Here is a 17,027-nt window from a genome sequence, read left to right on the forward strand (position 1 = left end):
GGTATTGTTGAAAGTGGGCCCTGCGCTTTGGCGGTTTCACTCAGTCCCCACCAGCTCCTCCCTCCTCCCTCGCCCTTTCTACACCCCAATGGCACCCAATTTGAGTCCTGCCAGAGAGGACAGACGCTATTTGGTCCTGGCCACGCTTCACGCTCAGTCTGTTTACCTCCACGTCAAAACAGGGTCCCTCTTTTTTTTCCACCGAGCACAACACCCGAGTGCCTCAACTGAATGTCGTGGACAAAGACAGTGGATGGTTATCCCACCAGTCTCTCTCCCATCAGCTACAGTAGTCTTTAACAAGTTATGAGCTGTTCCCAGCATGGGGCTGCCCCAGTCACATGCGAGCGTGCCCGAAGGTTAAGGCTCTGGCAGCAAAACAAGGCCAATTATGCAGAGTCTAGACCTTGTTACAATCCCAAGTGAGGAATAACCATAAATGATGCCGATAAAATTTGGACCAGAATCAGTGAAAAAGATATAAAACCCGCTCACCGCACTGAAGAAAAATCTAAAAAGGTCATCACTCACTAGTGAGTGCATCTAAACCCAAGGGTTGTATTAATGGATTAATCATTCCCGACACACATGTTGGTGAAGAGAGCAGGATGTCAAATTAATGCTCTCTTGCCTAATTCTACATGACTTTAATCTAATGCAGGGCTGGGAGCCACAGATTCTGGGGGCTACTTAAGCTTATTCGAAGGATAAATTTGCCATCTTGGTTTCAAAGGCTTAATCCAAGATAGGTGATGGGAGGTCTACTGATCACGCAACCAAATGAGTGTCAGTTAAATCTGCTATCTTTGTTTTAGGTAAACTTGGTGAGGATACACTGTGCTGTTGATGTTGATTTTTAGTGCCAAAGGACATTTTCTGAATAAGTTTCCAGTTTCTGCACACACTTTAAGACGGTGATAGGCAATCTTACAGGTGAACAAATATTTGGGCTTCAATCGTGGGCAGCCGACTCAAAGCAAAAAGACAGGAGGTTCACTGTTTTAGTAACAAAAACAATCATGTTTATTGGAGCTCATGTAAGGCCCCTCTGTTCTGGAAACCGGCAGCTAGTGCTCTCCTGTGTCAAAGCTCAAGCAAAATCAATCAAACAAACAAAATCACAGCAGCTTGGCAGTGAGTACTGAGACAAAGTCACCAAGGTCACCTGACTACTCTTCTCTATCAGTTTGATCACTGCTCCTGCACTTCAGATCTGACAACAGACAGGAACAGATATGAACTGTGGCTCAATACATGTCATCAAAATCCTTGGAACCTCCACAGTCTCCCTCTGAAAATAAACAGAGATAGCGCTAATACTGTGTTTTACAGGTTACCGCCCCTCATCAGAGCCCACGATCCCTAGCTCATCATGTGCAGTGTGGGAAGCTGGGAGGTGTGTTAGAGGGAGTGTGTGGCAGGCATCAACCCCCCTCCTGGAACAAAGTCACCCCAGCCAAAACTGTGCCCATAACCATAAATCTTTCCATGAGGAAGGAAGGAGAGAGGGAGAGGGAGAGGGAGAGGGAGAGGGAGAGAGAGAACGAGAGCGCGAGAGAGAGAGAGAGAGATCCCCTGGGTTCCAACTTGGAAAACAACTTACAAATCTTCAAGTGCAGTTGGGCCATTAAACTTGACAAATCAGCATAGCACTGCCACCTGCATCCAGTGTGCTCTAACAGGGGCTGCATCTCCAGATACATTTTCACCCCATGGCCTTGCGTTTACTATTATTTCATGCTTTGTTTCCCTGGGCAGAGGGGATAAATGCACATGCCATATGTCACCTCTCCACACACTTCAATCCCCTGTGGTAATAATCCACAGAACCAACTGCACCATTGCTTCAGCTAATGGTAAAGCAATAGCTTTGCTTTTAAAAAAAGATCCCCCAAGACAATTAAGCTAATGTAATAAATCCTGTCAAGCAGATTAGATAGTGAGATAACTGTATCATTAAACTGAGATCTGTGGAAAATTCAATTTAGGGGCCAGAATCCCAAAACACGAATGTGACTGGATCTTCAAAAAGGACAAGTTTTACAGTGGTTTTAAATACAGATACAGTGGAGGCGACCATAAAAGGAGCTCTTTGGAGGCAAGAAGAAGCTTTACAGTGGATCCCAAGACCCAGAGGGATAGACCGTCTAAACAGAGCGCGGCTTCAGCCATTGAGAAAGTCTGGAATGGTCAGTGAAAAGACCAAGTGGGGCTAATTTTAGGCTGGTATTTCACAAGGAGTGATTTCGACGACAAATCACTGAAATAGCATTTGGGTTTTCTCTGAGGACCCAGACCAGAGTCACTTTCCCACAAAGCTTTGGTATCGTGGCGGAATACCCCCCACACAACCCGCCCCCCACCCCTCCAAAGGAAAAAAAAAGTTTTTTCCCCTCATCCGTACAGCATACTTCAACTAAAAGCAGAAAAAAGAAGCCAAAATGCAAAGCAGTAAGCCAACTATATAATCCAGAATTACTGTACCATTTTTCTTACTGACAATGACATGAGAAAAAAAAACAAAAAACACTAAGTCCCAAAACATTTTTGGCTTGCCGCCTGGAAATCAGTCACTCACTGAGCTGTCAGGTCCATTACAGTGTATCATTATACATTACACAACACCTGTGGAGCATTTTCAGCAGCTACCTGTTAATCATTACATCCCAGACCTTATATTCACAGTAAGGAGAGAGCCTGCGAGCAAAACCCGCACTGATCAACATCCAGATGAAGTCACCCCACAGTAAATGAGGCAATATTCGTCCCACACAGCTGACAGGAGGCATGCGAGTCATATAATTAACATTGACACTAATTAAAACTGTGACTAATGACGGAGTCGAAGTGACCGCATGACAAAACCGTATGTTTGTATAATGAGATGCTAAACACAGAAGCTGCGCATTCCTCCACAGAAAGAATGCCGGGTATTACACTATATTGGAGCAGTGGAGAGGTTTCCTTGGCAGGGTGCATTGGTGGCAGGGTGGCCTAGTGGTTAAAAAGGCTGTGCAGTAATTGAAAGGTCACAGGATCAATCCCTGTAGCAGTCAAAGTGGCCGTCAACAGCCATGTGTACTTGAGCAAAAAGACTGAACCCCTACCTGCTCACTCTGAAATTATCATCTAAATGCAACAAGCGGGTATTTGTTCTGCAGGAAGGCAGGGTATGCCAGACAGGGGGAATAGGGGGGGTGGAGGGATATAACTAGTAAGGCGGCAGGAAAAGATAGTGTAGATTAGATTAAATCTCAAAATATCCAGAGGGAAGTTTTGCTTTATAGTGGTGAAGCCAAGCCAACATATGCCGAGGCAATAACAATAAACACATACATAAAAAACACCGTCACATGGACTGTCAGAGAAGTGCAAATTAACAAGAGGCCGACCCAGAGCTGATACACAAACTCTACTGCAGAGGGAAGAGCATTAAGTTATTCATTAAATTTAAAAACGCATGGTTCAACAAGATCCTATATATCTGACCTGCTTTGACCTACAATTACTCCTCTGTACGTGAAGTATACAGGTTGATCCAGAATAAGATAAATAATAGTTGATTACATACTTGAAGTGTCTCTTTAAAAAGGTAAAAAGCTTTCCTTTAGCATCCTGCTCCCTTCAGCTTCACCGAGTCAATTGCTCACCGGGGTTGTTTCCATTCTTTAATGGCTGACGCACACAAAACCAGCCATCATTCTGCTTGGCGGAGTCGAGGAGCGTATAAACACCGATGACACACCTGTCCTCCCCTCCCCGGCCCTGCCAAGCACAACACACTCGCTCCTAAAATAGATCATGAGCTGCACTACTTCTACCGAGCAAAACAAAAATCAGCATCTAACTCGACGAGCGTGTGAAGACGGTTGTTTGCCGAATGAAGACGTGCGAGGGGACGAATCTCAAAATAGACGCGTTTGTCATGCTAATCCTCGGACGGGGCGCCGGAGATGCTTTAGAGGCCCCATTCTTACCGTCGACCACAAAAGGGCGCAGAGGTGACCCCCACAACTCATCAGGTCACCAAACGTCCTCCGTGACCCCGACTAAGACGAACCTCACAATAATAATCCCCTCCAATTACCGGCATGTCCTTCACAAGTGGCCGCCGGACAGGTTCTCAAGCTTAAAAAAAAAAAGGAATTGAAATATCCAACGGGCTGCGGAGATGTCGAGAAGAGAGCTGGCAGGCCCTCGACGTTCGCCTGACAACAATGGAGACCCATAAAAATAAAAAAAATCTTCTCAGGCATTGGAAAAAAACCACAAAATTTAGCCATGCGTCACTGGCCCCTGACCAAAACTGAACAGCGACCACATAATAATCGCCATTTAAGGTCGACATGCGCTGAAAGAAAAAACTTTTTAAAAATAAAGCATTCTTAATGGGATTGGCTGAGGAATCCCCCCAGGGACCAATCCCAGAGGCCACGGCTATTCTTAACATGGGAAAGTATAACTTCAGCAGAAGCTGCCAGTTCGCGCCGGCGTGCGAGACTGGGGATGCCTCCTGTGACAATGGGTGTCAGACTCACATCGTTGACCGTGAATGCAGGCGCTGCTGCGAGGGGGTACAGGCCTCTGAACTGGATATTGCTCTTGACTATTGGCTCTGCGCGGGCCGCAAAAAAACAGACGGTTCCCCTCTGTTTCGGTGAGCGGCCAGAGTAATGAGAGGCTCGAACTATTGTGAAGTGCCGTAGAGACAATATGGCCATAAATTAGAAGGGGGATTTAAATCACATCCAATCACAGCACAAGCCAGTGATTCCCAACAGTCTGTTATCACGCTCTGCTAAAGCCCCGCCCCCCCCTCAACCTCAACACTGACACTTTGAAGATGTTTACTGACCACGAGCACAAACCATCCCGATAGGACCGACATCAGAAAAGCTCATTTCCTTAATTTATGTATCTGGAGCGTGACCCATGACTCATGTGTTAATAGTCTTTCCTTTTCCTGTGTTTAGCCTGAGCTTATTTGAATGAACGGTGAAATAACATGCGAGAAGCTTTAAGCCTATTTTCATAGTGCTTTTCCACACGAACACAAGACATCAATATCTCAATTTAGCCTGGTGTCCAGTGCCTCATCAACGCTAATAAATAATCACTGATAAGTCAAACTTTCATCCGTTCATGGAGTTCAAAATTAGTTTGAGGCTCAGAGTTCTTGTTGCCACTACTTACCCTGAATTCATTTTTCTACAGGGCAATTAGCCTGGTTTCCCCAAATCTGCCCTTCCTGTGTTTAGCCAAAATAAGCTCTCTTACCGGAATGCTCCAATTTTACAGTCACATTATAGCTTCAGCGACTGCATCTGCATAATTGAGCTCGTGCTGCACAGTTACATTAGTGGCGGAGTGTGATGACATCTTAACAAGTTGTTGAATTATGTCTTCATCAGTTGGTTTTCCAATCCATTTAAGGCTTGACGTTTCAAAGCTCGTTCTACTCACAGTGCTATGCGGTTTTAATTTTGGACAGAATGCATAATGTAAACCGGTTTCTTGCCGACCGTGTAATAAATCAGCAAACAAGCTGCGCGGACAAAATTTCTACTATGACAGCTATGCAAGCTTGTTACATAGTGAGGGCCTGTGTGTGCCAGGAGCAATGTGCTGTTAAACACATCAAACCTGCTGTATTTATTGTGGATAACACTTAACCACTTAAGCTATTTTTTTATGAACTATGCTAAAAACAGAACCACGAGAACACCAGAGGGATATTTCTAATTTAAAATAAAGGCTCCTTCCACTCCATAAACCAGCAGACCCCGCTCTCTTACGCATGTTGATTTACTGCTTTGATCTGTGGGACGCTGACAGGCTGCTGAAAAGTCCCTCGAGCTTGAAAAAAAAAAAAAAAAAAAAAAAAAAGTGGCCGGTCACAAGTCCAGCTCTCTAAAAACGCCAGCCTGTCCAGCCAGGTCAAGCACCCTCAATGACCTCTCCAGACAAAAAAAAAAGCCCTGGGATTCCTTTTTTCCAGGCCTTGGGCGTCACGGCACAGCGCTAATGGGGGTGGGGGGGTGGGGGGTACCACCACCACCCTAACCCCCCTCCTCCTCCTCCTCCTCCTCCTCCAACCCCTTCACCCCCTCTTCCCAGACCATTCTTACCCCGGCTAGGGATTAGCAAATCTGGGTCTGATCCAAAAGCCAACGCCGACCATACCGAGCCCAGGAATGTAATAATCACCCACACAAACACATACACACACACACACACACATACACACACACACAGACGGCAGTAAGTCTCACTCCGCTCTCTAAAAGTGTTCCCCTATGGTTTGGAAACAGTTCATTTGATCATGGATGGGGAAAGAAGGGAAGCCCATTAATTACTGGCTTAGAGAGTGTATTATTCTCTCTGAGAGCTGGGATGACAATAGTTCTCTCTTCTTGAACGCTGCAGGTGTTTAATGTGGGCACAGTGTGTTTTTGGAAGACTTTAAAGGAAAGATCATGCACCTAAATGTAGAAATAATCATGTCACTTCTTTCAATCCATCTACAAATTGAATTGGGGTATATTTTTACCCCAACTGATCTCAGAAAGCATAGCAAGCGGCCTAGCAGTATGCGGAATTACAACAAACTCAAGCAAAACTAACTTGTTATGGTATTGCGTCGAGTTTTGTTTTGCACAGAGATGCTTTAAGTATGAGTCATGTTCCAATTAGGGTTTGTTTTTTTAAACACACCTGATTGCTGATTTTACCAGCTACACCAATCTGAATTTGTTGATACATGCGTCAGAATATTTTCTGCAAAGTGCTTATCACTTTGTAAGTGTATTAGAAATTCTGCCTCAATAGTGTCAGTGACTGCTAAAGTGAACTGTATTTTCTGCTTCACAGAGCGAGCTAAAGAAAAGGAGAGATAAGGTTGGTTGACTGACCGTACTGCCAAGGCCAGAGCAGGACATAACAGGTAGATAGGTGCTTGTGTGTGTGTGTGTATGTGTCTGTGGGGAGGGGGAGGGGGGGGCTGTGTACATTGTGGTGAAAGCAACAGTGTGTACACAAGAGTTGACTGGCAGCTACATTCCGTTATAAATCCCCTTGGCTGTGTTCACACTATTCTGTTTTTTCCGAACTGCCAGCACCTTTTTTTTTTTTACATTAAAGTCAAAGGAGAGAGAGAAAAAAACGCTGCGTCTAGCATCTTTATAGGCAGGCTGGAGAACCTTTAAGAGGAAGGCACTGCTTGTTTGGTGATCCAACAAACCACAACAAAGAGGCGGCAGGGTTTAAACCATGTTGCCGTGTTCATGTCATGAAGAAACTGAGAAGTATTTAACTTCTTGGAATGCCTACATCCAGTAGAACAGTTGGTAGCTGCTGTGACTCTGTGCTGAAAATGGAGAAAGTAGTAAAGTGTGTAGTAGTAGTAGTTGGCTGTGTTGTGGTAGTTTTTAAGTGTTTGACAGTTGCACATAACTACTGTTTACTGTGTGTGGCAGCTGCTGTACTCCTTATGGAATCAAAGAGCACCTTGCACTACCTGCTTTTCATTATCAGCACAAAATGCGGTTGAAACAGCGCAGTTACTGCAAAAAAAAAAAAGCAGAACAGTGCGTCTACCTATGCCTAAATTCCCCTTGATGACAGTGTTTACTCTGTCCAAACCTTACCTTTGGAGTTGAAAACTTCTTTGAGGTGCAGGAGGACGTCGGCGAACTTGCGCACGTCGTTGACCAGCTGCATGATGTAGTCTGGGTCGGAGGCGGGGATGTCCGCGCTGTCCGAGCCGGAGCTGACCGAGCTCACCGAGCTGCTCTTGGCGGCCCTGCCTAGCACCCAGGGGCCCACGCCGGCGGGGCCCGCCGAGCCCAAGCTGGAGTTGGAGAGCCGGGAGATACCAAGGGAGAGTTTGGTTCCACCTCCACCGCCGCTACCACCGCCTCCTCCTCCGCTGCTCTGGCGCAGCATGGCAGCCAGCATGCCCTCTTGGTCGGGTGGCCCTTAGGCCTGGCACCTGTGATCCCGCGGTTCGGCTCCGTTCTCACACCCAGCACTGCACCGGAAGAGGGATGGACGATCCTGCCAAGCGGGAGGGAGGAGAATCTTAACCCTGACATGCACACACAGCTATGACACATCATCCAGTCACCAGTGTTGGTTTACAGCAGAACACATCATCCAACAGCAGCAACTAAAACTGTACAATTCATAGTCCCACTTCAGTTTTGCAACATTACACATCTCTCCATGTGTCCACAACACACTCAAATGGGTTGTCACTGCTATTTGTTGACAACATTCAACAGGCACACCTTCCATATTTCCCATGGAATCGCCAACAGTGAATCTGCAGGGAGTTTAAGTGTATCTATCAGAAGAAAATATGCTGTGCAGCGAGACCATTTTTCAGTAGCGCTGCAATGCAATGCAATGCAATGCACAAGCAGTGCTGTTTCAGGACATGGTGTGAGATCATCTTAAACATCACATCACACTGCTGTGGTGGTGCTCAATCTTTCTCCACACGCCCTTGGCCTTAATACAATAATGAAACACAGTACAGACCAAAACAGACACACAGCGCTGAGGAAGATATTCTTTAACTGTTATTTACCAAACAAATTGATAAACTGTGTATATACAGATTCCAATGTTGTACCCTAAAAGTGTTACCCTACAAAACATTATTTGGCTGTGAATCTTTATCACACATGCAGCACCTCATATGAAACAACAGATTGCCCGTGTATTGTGCAAACCAGGTACCCTGTTTACCTTATAAACTTGGGACGTTACATTCCACCTATGTTTGAGTGAGCAGATTCTACACTACACCGTTTCCCTGTCTACACCCTTGAGTCTCTAGCCTCGTTTGTTGTCACAGTTTATAAGACAAGCAAGTTCTCATTGTCTCGAGTCTCCTTCTGGCGAAAGGACGTAAAGAAAGAACGTATAGTCAAACTCCCATTTATAAAATCTGGTAGTGTAATGATTTTTGCTTATCGGCGAAATGTTACATACAAGGTACAACCCACCTTAATACCTTTCACGAATTGTTGAGGTTTTCTAGTAAATTCGGCATATAGATAATATGACAAGCAGCACTTTATTTCAATAAAACTTCAACTTTTAGAATTGGTTCACACTGCTCGTTACCGCCCTGCACCGTGTGTTTTGGTGGAAGAAGAGTCCGGGAATAACGGGCGAACAAATTCTAAAAGTGGAAATTTTATTGGAATTAGTGCCGCTTTGTGTATTGGGTGTATGCCGAATAGATGAGTGCCGCTAACGATTCAGATACGTTAATTTCCTAAATCCTGTTATTCCAGTATGTAGCTCTGCCGCAAAACAAGGCAGCATTATACTACCAGATTTTTAATGCGGTTCGGCGTACCTATCGGGGGCTAACTTTATACGGTCTCGAGACGTTGCCCATGTATGAATGCCTTAACAAACATAAAGTAAATAGTATTTATTAGCAGCAAATGGCTTGTACCGAAACAGAGGTTATAAATTAATACGCACAAAATACACACCTGCCGTTGAATCTTGAAACATTGCAGCTAAAGAAATCCCTGATGTGGTGGCGTGGCCGGTGGCTAGTCTTGGGGAAACACGACTTAATCCAATTTTATAGGACAACGTTATACCTTTTAAACCGTAACCGTATCCCAAAACCCCTCACCGTCCCGAGCTGGACTTTGTAGGAGCAATGCAGCTCAACTAAACTCTGACTTTGTTGAATCGCCTCCTCTTTCCATGTGATGTTGAGCATAACTTGTGATTGGTGTATGTGTGGTGGAGATTAGTGTGGAGTCCTCCCCTAACAACAGGTGTCTTCTGCTTTAACCAGTGTCAAGCTAGCCCGAATATAACAAGGAACTTCCGGTCTCTGCTTTCATAATAAAAAAAACCCTTGTTGACGAACCTGTATTGTGGTTGTAACATAAAGTGAAGAGACAGAATATATTTGAAGATGAAAGTACAATTCCAATCCTTTTCACAGCATACATTAATAATCTCAAAAACTCAATGAACGCATGTGTAAGACGCCATCTTTTCCCCCGTGTTACAAACATCATAATTGTATTTTGAAGGCAATATCAACGTATTTCCGTTATCAGTCTGGCTAACTCTGGTAAGCTTGACGCAGCTTTTGCTTCGCTCGTATCTACTATGACCAACCTGAAATCTGTGGTCTGACTTGTTATCCCTCAAAATTGCAGGAGTCAGCAGATTCACGCAATAATAAATACGTTAATATTAAAAATATAATAAATGGACTCCATTAAAACCCACTAACCACACTAACTAATTAGCATTCACTTTTGTGTGCGCACAAAACACAATCCAGAGATACAAAATGGTGTATAGCAGGCCTCCTATAGAGACAGCAGATAAACTTTATTGCGTTTGCCTGGGTTGTAAATTCCTGCCATTTATATAAAGGCCTGTGAATAACAAGTCTGTAGGCTACTTCACATTAAGTTTGCACTGCTACCCCATCTACAGGCCGTAAGTGGAAGGTTTTCATGGTCCTTTCAAAGTGCTTGAATTTAATTGAAACCCAGTTCTAATTGGATGTGTATATGCACATAGGCAGAACAGCACGTTCTGTTATGTAGCCTACATCTGTGTGTGTGTATATATGTGTGTGTGTGTATATATATTTATATATATATATATACACAGTACATATACTGTAAGTACAGCACCACACACACACACACATTGTATGTATGTATTTGCATCCCAGCTATTGTCTACTGTGGTTGTAGCAGTACACTGTGGTTTGAGATGAAAATCTGATTTCTATTTAGATAAAAGTTTCAAAACACAAAAGGCAAAAATAAAAGCATTCCAAAAACTTTATTAATTGTATATATGTGTCTGCCAGCTAAAATCTAATTTTTATTTACATGAATGTTTAAAATGGCTAAAAAGCATTCTGCTAATGCACATTTCATGGTTAAACTAGAAAAACATGAAGGGAAAATTTCTTGACAACTAACAAGTGTTGCTAGGTAGCCTAGATTACTCTGCCTGGACTGGATTTTGTCAATGCTGGAATAATGCGAAAGAGATGATTGGCTTGTTACCACGTGTCAACATGTAAATTGAGAAGATTGATCAGCACCAGAGAATTTGGTCACTGTTTGTTGCATTTTTACAATAGTGTAACAAATACTGTAATAAGTCTTATTATTAGCTGTTTATGGAAAATGGTTTAGTGCTCTCGACTTTGTCACTGCTGGTTACATATGATGTATCTTATCATTATAATAATCCAGTGTTATTCTCATTAATGCAGTTTACGTAGTAATGTACAGTTTCGCAAATGTTCTTCTTTGTTTTCATAATTATTTGATATATTTTAATTCAAAATACATGAATAAATAAACTTAAACTTGTATGACCACAGTGTTTTAGTTTTTATTTATTTATTTATTTTTTACAAACCCCATATCCGGAACTCAAGCTGTTGCTAGGAGACCGTACACAAACTCCAGTTGCAGAAGTCCCACTTTATGATATTTGCTCACAGGTAAGATGGAAAACACTTGATACTATGGCTATCTCTTGTTCAGGGCTTTCTAAATTAATATAGTACCAGTTTGAATTAGGTAGACGGGTACTGGTTGCAAATAAGCATTAACAAAAATATTATTTACGTCAATTTGTTACAGCTGTGGCGAGTTGACTTCACGAGCGCTCACTGTTTCTAGGAAAATTATAATTTAACGGCTCCAAATAAATGTTGAACTATTGCTCATTTGGAGGTGTATTTTGGGTTTAGTACAGGATAATGTAGGCTAACTCACAGGTATGGTGTGTAACCGTGTGGAGTGTGAAACCATTATCAGAAACCATATCCATTGTACGTTATCTTGTTGCAAACATAGCTTAAGACTTGCTAGCTTAAAACTTGCTAGGTAACGTTAGCTATAAATAAAACGGCTATGGCATGACTAAAATGACTGTGTCTCATTTGAGAGGTGTGTTGCAGTCAGATAAAAGTAACGTCAGTCAAACAAAGCGCCAGGAGGAGAGGGAGACGGTGGCATAATGCCAAAGAAGGGAGCTAAAAAAGGTGGAGGGGGTAAGCTGGCTGGGAAGACCGAAGAGGAGAGGCTCCTCTACATGCAGCAGAGAGCCCAGGCAGAGGAGGAGATGGCCAGAAAGAAAGAGGAAATGCTTACACAATTTCTTAAGGTAAGGCAGACACGGCATTCATACAAATCCAATATAAAATCTAGCCTAACAGTAAAGAAAATTTCCTGATTTCAAGCCTACATTTTCTACTCTTTTGCTAGTAGCTCTATATACACTACCAGATAAAAGTTTGGACACACATTTTTCTTTATTTTTACTATTTTTCACGTTTTAGAATAATAGTAAAAACATCAAAACTATGAAATAACACAAATGGAATTATGCAGTTACCAAAAAAGTGTTAAACAAATCAAAGCTATCTTATATTATAGATTCTTAGCCACCCTTTGCCTTGATGGAAAGGAAAGAAATTCATACATAGGCATCAACTTCACTATTTATATTTGTCCATTTCAAGCATTTAAGCATAAGCCTTTAGATCAAAATGGCTTGAAGATATTGAAAAACATAGTACATTCAATCATGTGTGTCCAGACTTTTGACTGGTAGTGTACACCTTCCACTTAAACCTATTTCCCTTCCTCTTGAAATCAGGATAAGCTGCAGAAGGAGGAGAAGAACACCGCTGTCAACCTGCACAAGTTGAACCAGCAGTGGCGGGCCATGCTTCGCCAGACGCGCGACGCTGAGCTGCGCAGTGACATCGCCGTGCTCAGTCAGACCTTCGAGAGGGTGCTGGACTGCAAGGACAGTGTTATCAAGGTGACTTCATGCTCCAACTCCTGCTGGATTCCCACATGAAAGTTGCTTTTGATAGTGTTGTTTGCCTTGATATCAGTGGGTTGTACATGCAGAGATGAGCAAAAATACAGTAAAATGTATCTAGATACAAAATACAAATACATGACCATTAAATGTATCATTTGCCTTTAGGTGTTTAGTAATAAATCAAGCATGAAGCCCCAATCAGCTGCCTTGCATAAAAGAAAAAGGAGAAAAAACAAACTACACCTGTTATCTTTTTTGCCTCTTAATGAACATGTTTAATGAACATATTTTTTAACAAGTCACTGTTTTCTCTTTTTTTGTTTCTTTTTAGTTGATTTTAAGTACATTTTCCATAGATTTTAACAGTTATCAAATCACTGTTTACTTGCTTTTGACTCATGTAGTCACTTCCAGCTGGCACATGCATCAAGCAACTCATGTGACACATGTCCATAGGAAGGAGAAACCGCACTCTCGTAACTCTGATGCAAAAAGTATAAAATTCATACTTTTACAAAGTATGAAATTCATACTTTTGCATCAGAGTTACGAGTGTGCAGCTTCTCCTTCCTATGGACATGTGTTACATGAGGGCATAATGATGTTTATGCCCTGCAAGCCAGCACCTCAACAACATAGGTGTGCGTTTTTTTCTTTTCTTTCTTACACATGTCCATAGGAACAGTCAAAACAGGACTGCATCTCAAAACTTATGAAAATCTAAATATTGGAACTGCCCATTTCATTTAGACTTCTTACATATTCTAAAAAAATAAGTTAAGTATTTCAAATACAAAAATACTATGCCCAAAAGTATCTTGATACTTTTTTTTCACTCGGGTCAAATACAAATTACAAAATACTCAAAAGTAATGAAAATACATATTTCAAATACCTGTAATTTAAATACTGCCCATCTCTGTGTACATGTGTTATTATAATCTCAATATGTCACTCCATCATTCCGTGTGTTGCAGTGCTTGGTGAGTGACCTGAAGGAGGCGGAGCAGCAGTCGGCCCAGGCTCTGCGCTCTCACCAGCAGTGTGTGGAGCAGCTGCTGGCTCTGCAGAGCGGGAGGCTGGCGTCCCTGCAGCAACACTGGAGCAGCGATCTGGAGGAGCTGAGCTCCGAGTTCAACTCTGAGAGGTGTGTGTGTGTTCTTCTCTGACACTTTGACTACAAATGCCATAGGCTGCATTGTTATCCATATTCTGCCTTGTGCTTTATATGCGTCTTTCAGAGAGCAGATCTTGGCACTGCATCAGCAAGAGAGCGCCTATTTGGAGGATGGGACTTTTGCCCTGCAGCAGCGCTCTAGGAAGGTGGACAGTGAAGCCCAACAGGAATACCAGAGCAGTCGGGATGCCATCAAACACAGGGTATCTCATAGAAAGACAGATTTCATTGTAATCAACATGACTGATATCTGAAACCTCCCCCTGCCTTAAGATCTTCACACTGGGTGTCAGCTCTTTTTTCATCACCTCTAACCTTTCTGAACAAAATATGAAATGTTTGCTTTGAATCTCTGGATTCAAGCAACCCCTGTTTTGTTTGTCATCTCCTTCCGCTGTTTGGTTAGAGCATCAAGGAGAAGCATGCACTGCGGATGCAGACGGAGAGCAAGGTGGAGAGCTTGAGGCGTCAGGTCCAGCAGGTTCTGTCGAGTTACACCGAGGCCACCGATGATCGTCACATCGCTTTCGAGTCACTGCGCGCCCGTGACCAGCGCAATGCTCAAGAGATTGACGCACAGATGAGAAAGCTGCAGAAGATGCAGGTCAGTTCAGAGATGTAATATTTGAGAAGAATCTTCATATAGTTAGGACACACCATGTATTGTTTGTTGTTAGTGTGTCTCCTCCAGCTCTCCCTCAAAAGGAAAGGCAGAGCTAACCAATTAAATCCCTCAAATGACGCTTCCATCATCTCCAAGATCTCCCCTTTAGTAACTTCTCCAGAATCCACCCTTTCCCGATCAGATAATCCTCTCCTGAACCTCCTTAGATACTACACACTCATCTCACTCACTAACACACTCATCATAAGATATATGCATAAGATGCTGTTTAAAAAACACACACTTCCCTTACATCTTAATATAATGTCATCATCATTATTACTAATCGTTGTTGTCATAGCAGTAGCATTAGTATTAGTAGTAGTAATATTAATACCTTTTACTTGTATAGCTGTAGTCAGGACACTCAAATACATATAACACCAAACAACAAATGCATTTGAACCCAAGATCAAAGATATGATAGTAGAGTGCAACTTTGTGTCATCATGTCATTGAAGTGAATTTCTTTGTACCATATTGCTTCGTTTTGTTTGTCCCGTCACCTCTGGACAGGTCTCATGTAAGACATGTGGATCTCAATAAGTGCTTCCGCCTCACTGGTCTGATTTCTCAGGACTCGATCAGCGCACTGCGGGCGAAGCTAAGCTCCAGCCAGAGGGAAAGTGAGGTGGCTGCACAAGAGCTGAGAGCCAAAAGGGACGAGGTGACCCTGCAGACCCGCCAGCTCAAGGCCCAGCTGAGTGGGGCTCGCGCAGCGGAGAGGAGCCGGCTCACCAAGCTCACTGTCCAGAGCGACGCTGCTGCCAAGAAACTGCAGGGAATTGCTGCTAAGGTGTTTATCTCTCAGAAGTCATTTGTCCACATTTTCACTTGGCATTCATTCCTGTTATCTTTTTGCTCGATGCTTGTTGTGCCCTCTGCGGTGTGATCCAGGGGGAGAAGATTTTACGTCTCGCCGAGATGTGCCGCAAGAAAGAAAGCGAGCGTGAAAAAGTCCTGCCGTTCTACGCTTCCTCTCTAACTATGGAGGAACAAAGCCAGGAAAGATTGATTGCAACAGAGCCACCATCTGAGGAACTAGCAAAGGTAGTTAATGATTCTGCTACAGTTTTATGTAACGTACATGTAATATAACTGTTGATTAAAGCTGCAATAAGCGATTTTTCTGACCAGTAGAGGGCGACAGAAACCGCAACACATTTGTAAATAACACACAGCAAAGCCACTGCACTACGGATTCCTACGAAGGAATTTGACAACAACTTTAGAAAAGAGGTGAAAACAGCAACACAGCTGGCTGCTGTGTGGATATTGGTCTCAATGAAACCTCCACATAGCACACATTAGTTTCAGGATTGGTTATAAGGTCTGATATCGCTTATTGCAGGTTTCAAGTATGCTGTTTAATTGTTCAACACTTTCATCCTTGTGACTCCGCCTTTAGGCAATACTGGACTACCCAGATTTAGAGCGGTTCTGGCAGCGCTACCATAAGGTTCTGCTGGAGCGACAGTGTCTGGGGAGAAAGAAAGAGGTTCTGAAGCGAGAGAACCAGCAGCTGCAGGTTCTTCTGCGTCAGCACCTGGACGGCATTTCTGTCAGCGGCGAAACCCTCAGCCAGCCCAACTCCCTGCTCATGGTGTCTCAGCCCACCATCGCTACACCGGCACCTGCCGACAGACAGCGCAGACATCGCACCGTCATTGAAGCTGCACACATAACAACAACATAAACTGTAATACAGACCGACAGGGGCAACAAAATGCACATCTGTTACTTGGCTACAGTATTGTCTATATGTGGTGGTGAGAAAACACAGGTGAAGTTTAAAGAACATCTATTGCATTTTCAAGACACCTTTTACTCCTTGTCTTGATGCACCTGTTAAATGGCATGTATTAATATTAAATAAACAAAATGGACATTATAAAACACAACTTTTTTTTTTATATATTGAAATTTGTGCCTTGTGCTTATTTGTTCTTGCTTCTTCTTGCTGGGCTTCTGGGCGTTTCTGACCATGCCCAGCAGAGTGGGCACCAGACAGGATGGGCTACCATAGTCTTTACCACATTTAAACAGATATTACCTGATTCTGATACATTTTTCCTAGATGACAAGATGGGCTACCATAGTCTTTACCACATTTAAACAGATATTAGCTGATTATGATACATTTTTCCTAGATGACAAGAAACTACATTTTACAGGTAGTAGCCTATTCTGGGTCGGTCATTATGAGTGAGAAGCTCAGTTTATCAGTCTAGTCTCAAGTTGTTGATGGAACACTGGCATTTAGATGTTTAGCCAACACTAATAACAGCAAGTCTTGCAGAGATTGGGAGTGCACAGAGCACATTAAAA

The 17,027-nt window shown here is 43.1% G+C and overlaps 2 protein-coding genes across 2 annotated transcripts in view; one reads left to right on the plus strand and one right to left on the minus strand.

Annotated features, from left to right (window-relative positions):
* arhgap29a (Rho GTPase activating protein 29a) overlaps positions 1–9,665 on the minus strand; it is a 42,193-nt gene extending 32,528 nt beyond the window's left edge. The window contains exons 1-2 of the mRNA XM_071924059.2: positions 9,513–9,665; positions 7,647–8,055 (exon numbers count right to left, since the gene is read on the minus strand). Of these exons, the coding sequence (XP_071780160.1) occupies positions 7,647–7,956 (310 nt within the window). The 5' untranslated portion in view covers positions 7,957–8,055; positions 9,513–9,665. The remainder of the gene's footprint in view (positions 1–7,646; positions 8,056–9,512) is intronic.
* A 2,377-nt stretch (positions 9,666–12,042) lies between these two features.
* Positions 12,043–16,395, plus strand: drc2 (dynein regulatory complex subunit 2). The gene is made up of 8 exons (XM_071924099.2): positions 12,043–12,189; positions 12,685–12,852; positions 13,836–14,005; positions 14,100–14,238; positions 14,442–14,639; positions 15,277–15,495; positions 15,597–15,749; positions 16,108–16,395. The coding sequence occupies exons 1-8, from the start codon at positions 12,043–12,045 to the stop codon at positions 16,393–16,395; spliced, it is 1,482 nt and encodes a 493-aa protein (XP_071780200.2).
* Positions 16,396–17,027: the final 632 nt, after the last annotated feature.

The sequence above is a fragment of the Centroberyx gerrardi genome, chromosome 22 (genome assembly GCF_048128805.1).
Source record: "Centroberyx gerrardi isolate f3 chromosome 22, fCenGer3.hap1.cur.20231027, whole genome shotgun sequence".
Lineage (NCBI taxonomy): Eukaryota > Metazoa > Chordata > Actinopteri > Beryciformes > Berycidae > Centroberyx > Centroberyx gerrardi.

What these genes read in the sequence shown, in the direction of transcription:
- drc2 (XM_071924099.2), top strand. Translation starts at nt 12,043, where the DNA reads ATGCCAAAGAAGGGAGCTAAAAAAGGTGGAGGGGGTAAGCTGGCTGGG. An exon ending in GCAAGGACAGTGTTATCAAG is followed by an intron (nt 12,853 to 13,835) that starts GTGACTTCATGC and finishes CGTGTGTTGCAG; the next exon opens with TGCTTGGTGAGTGACCTGAA. An exon ending in GGGATGCCATCAAACACAGG is followed by an intron (nt 14,239 to 14,441) that starts GTATCTCATAGA and finishes CTGTTTGGTTAG; the next exon opens with AGCATCAAGGAGAAGCATGC.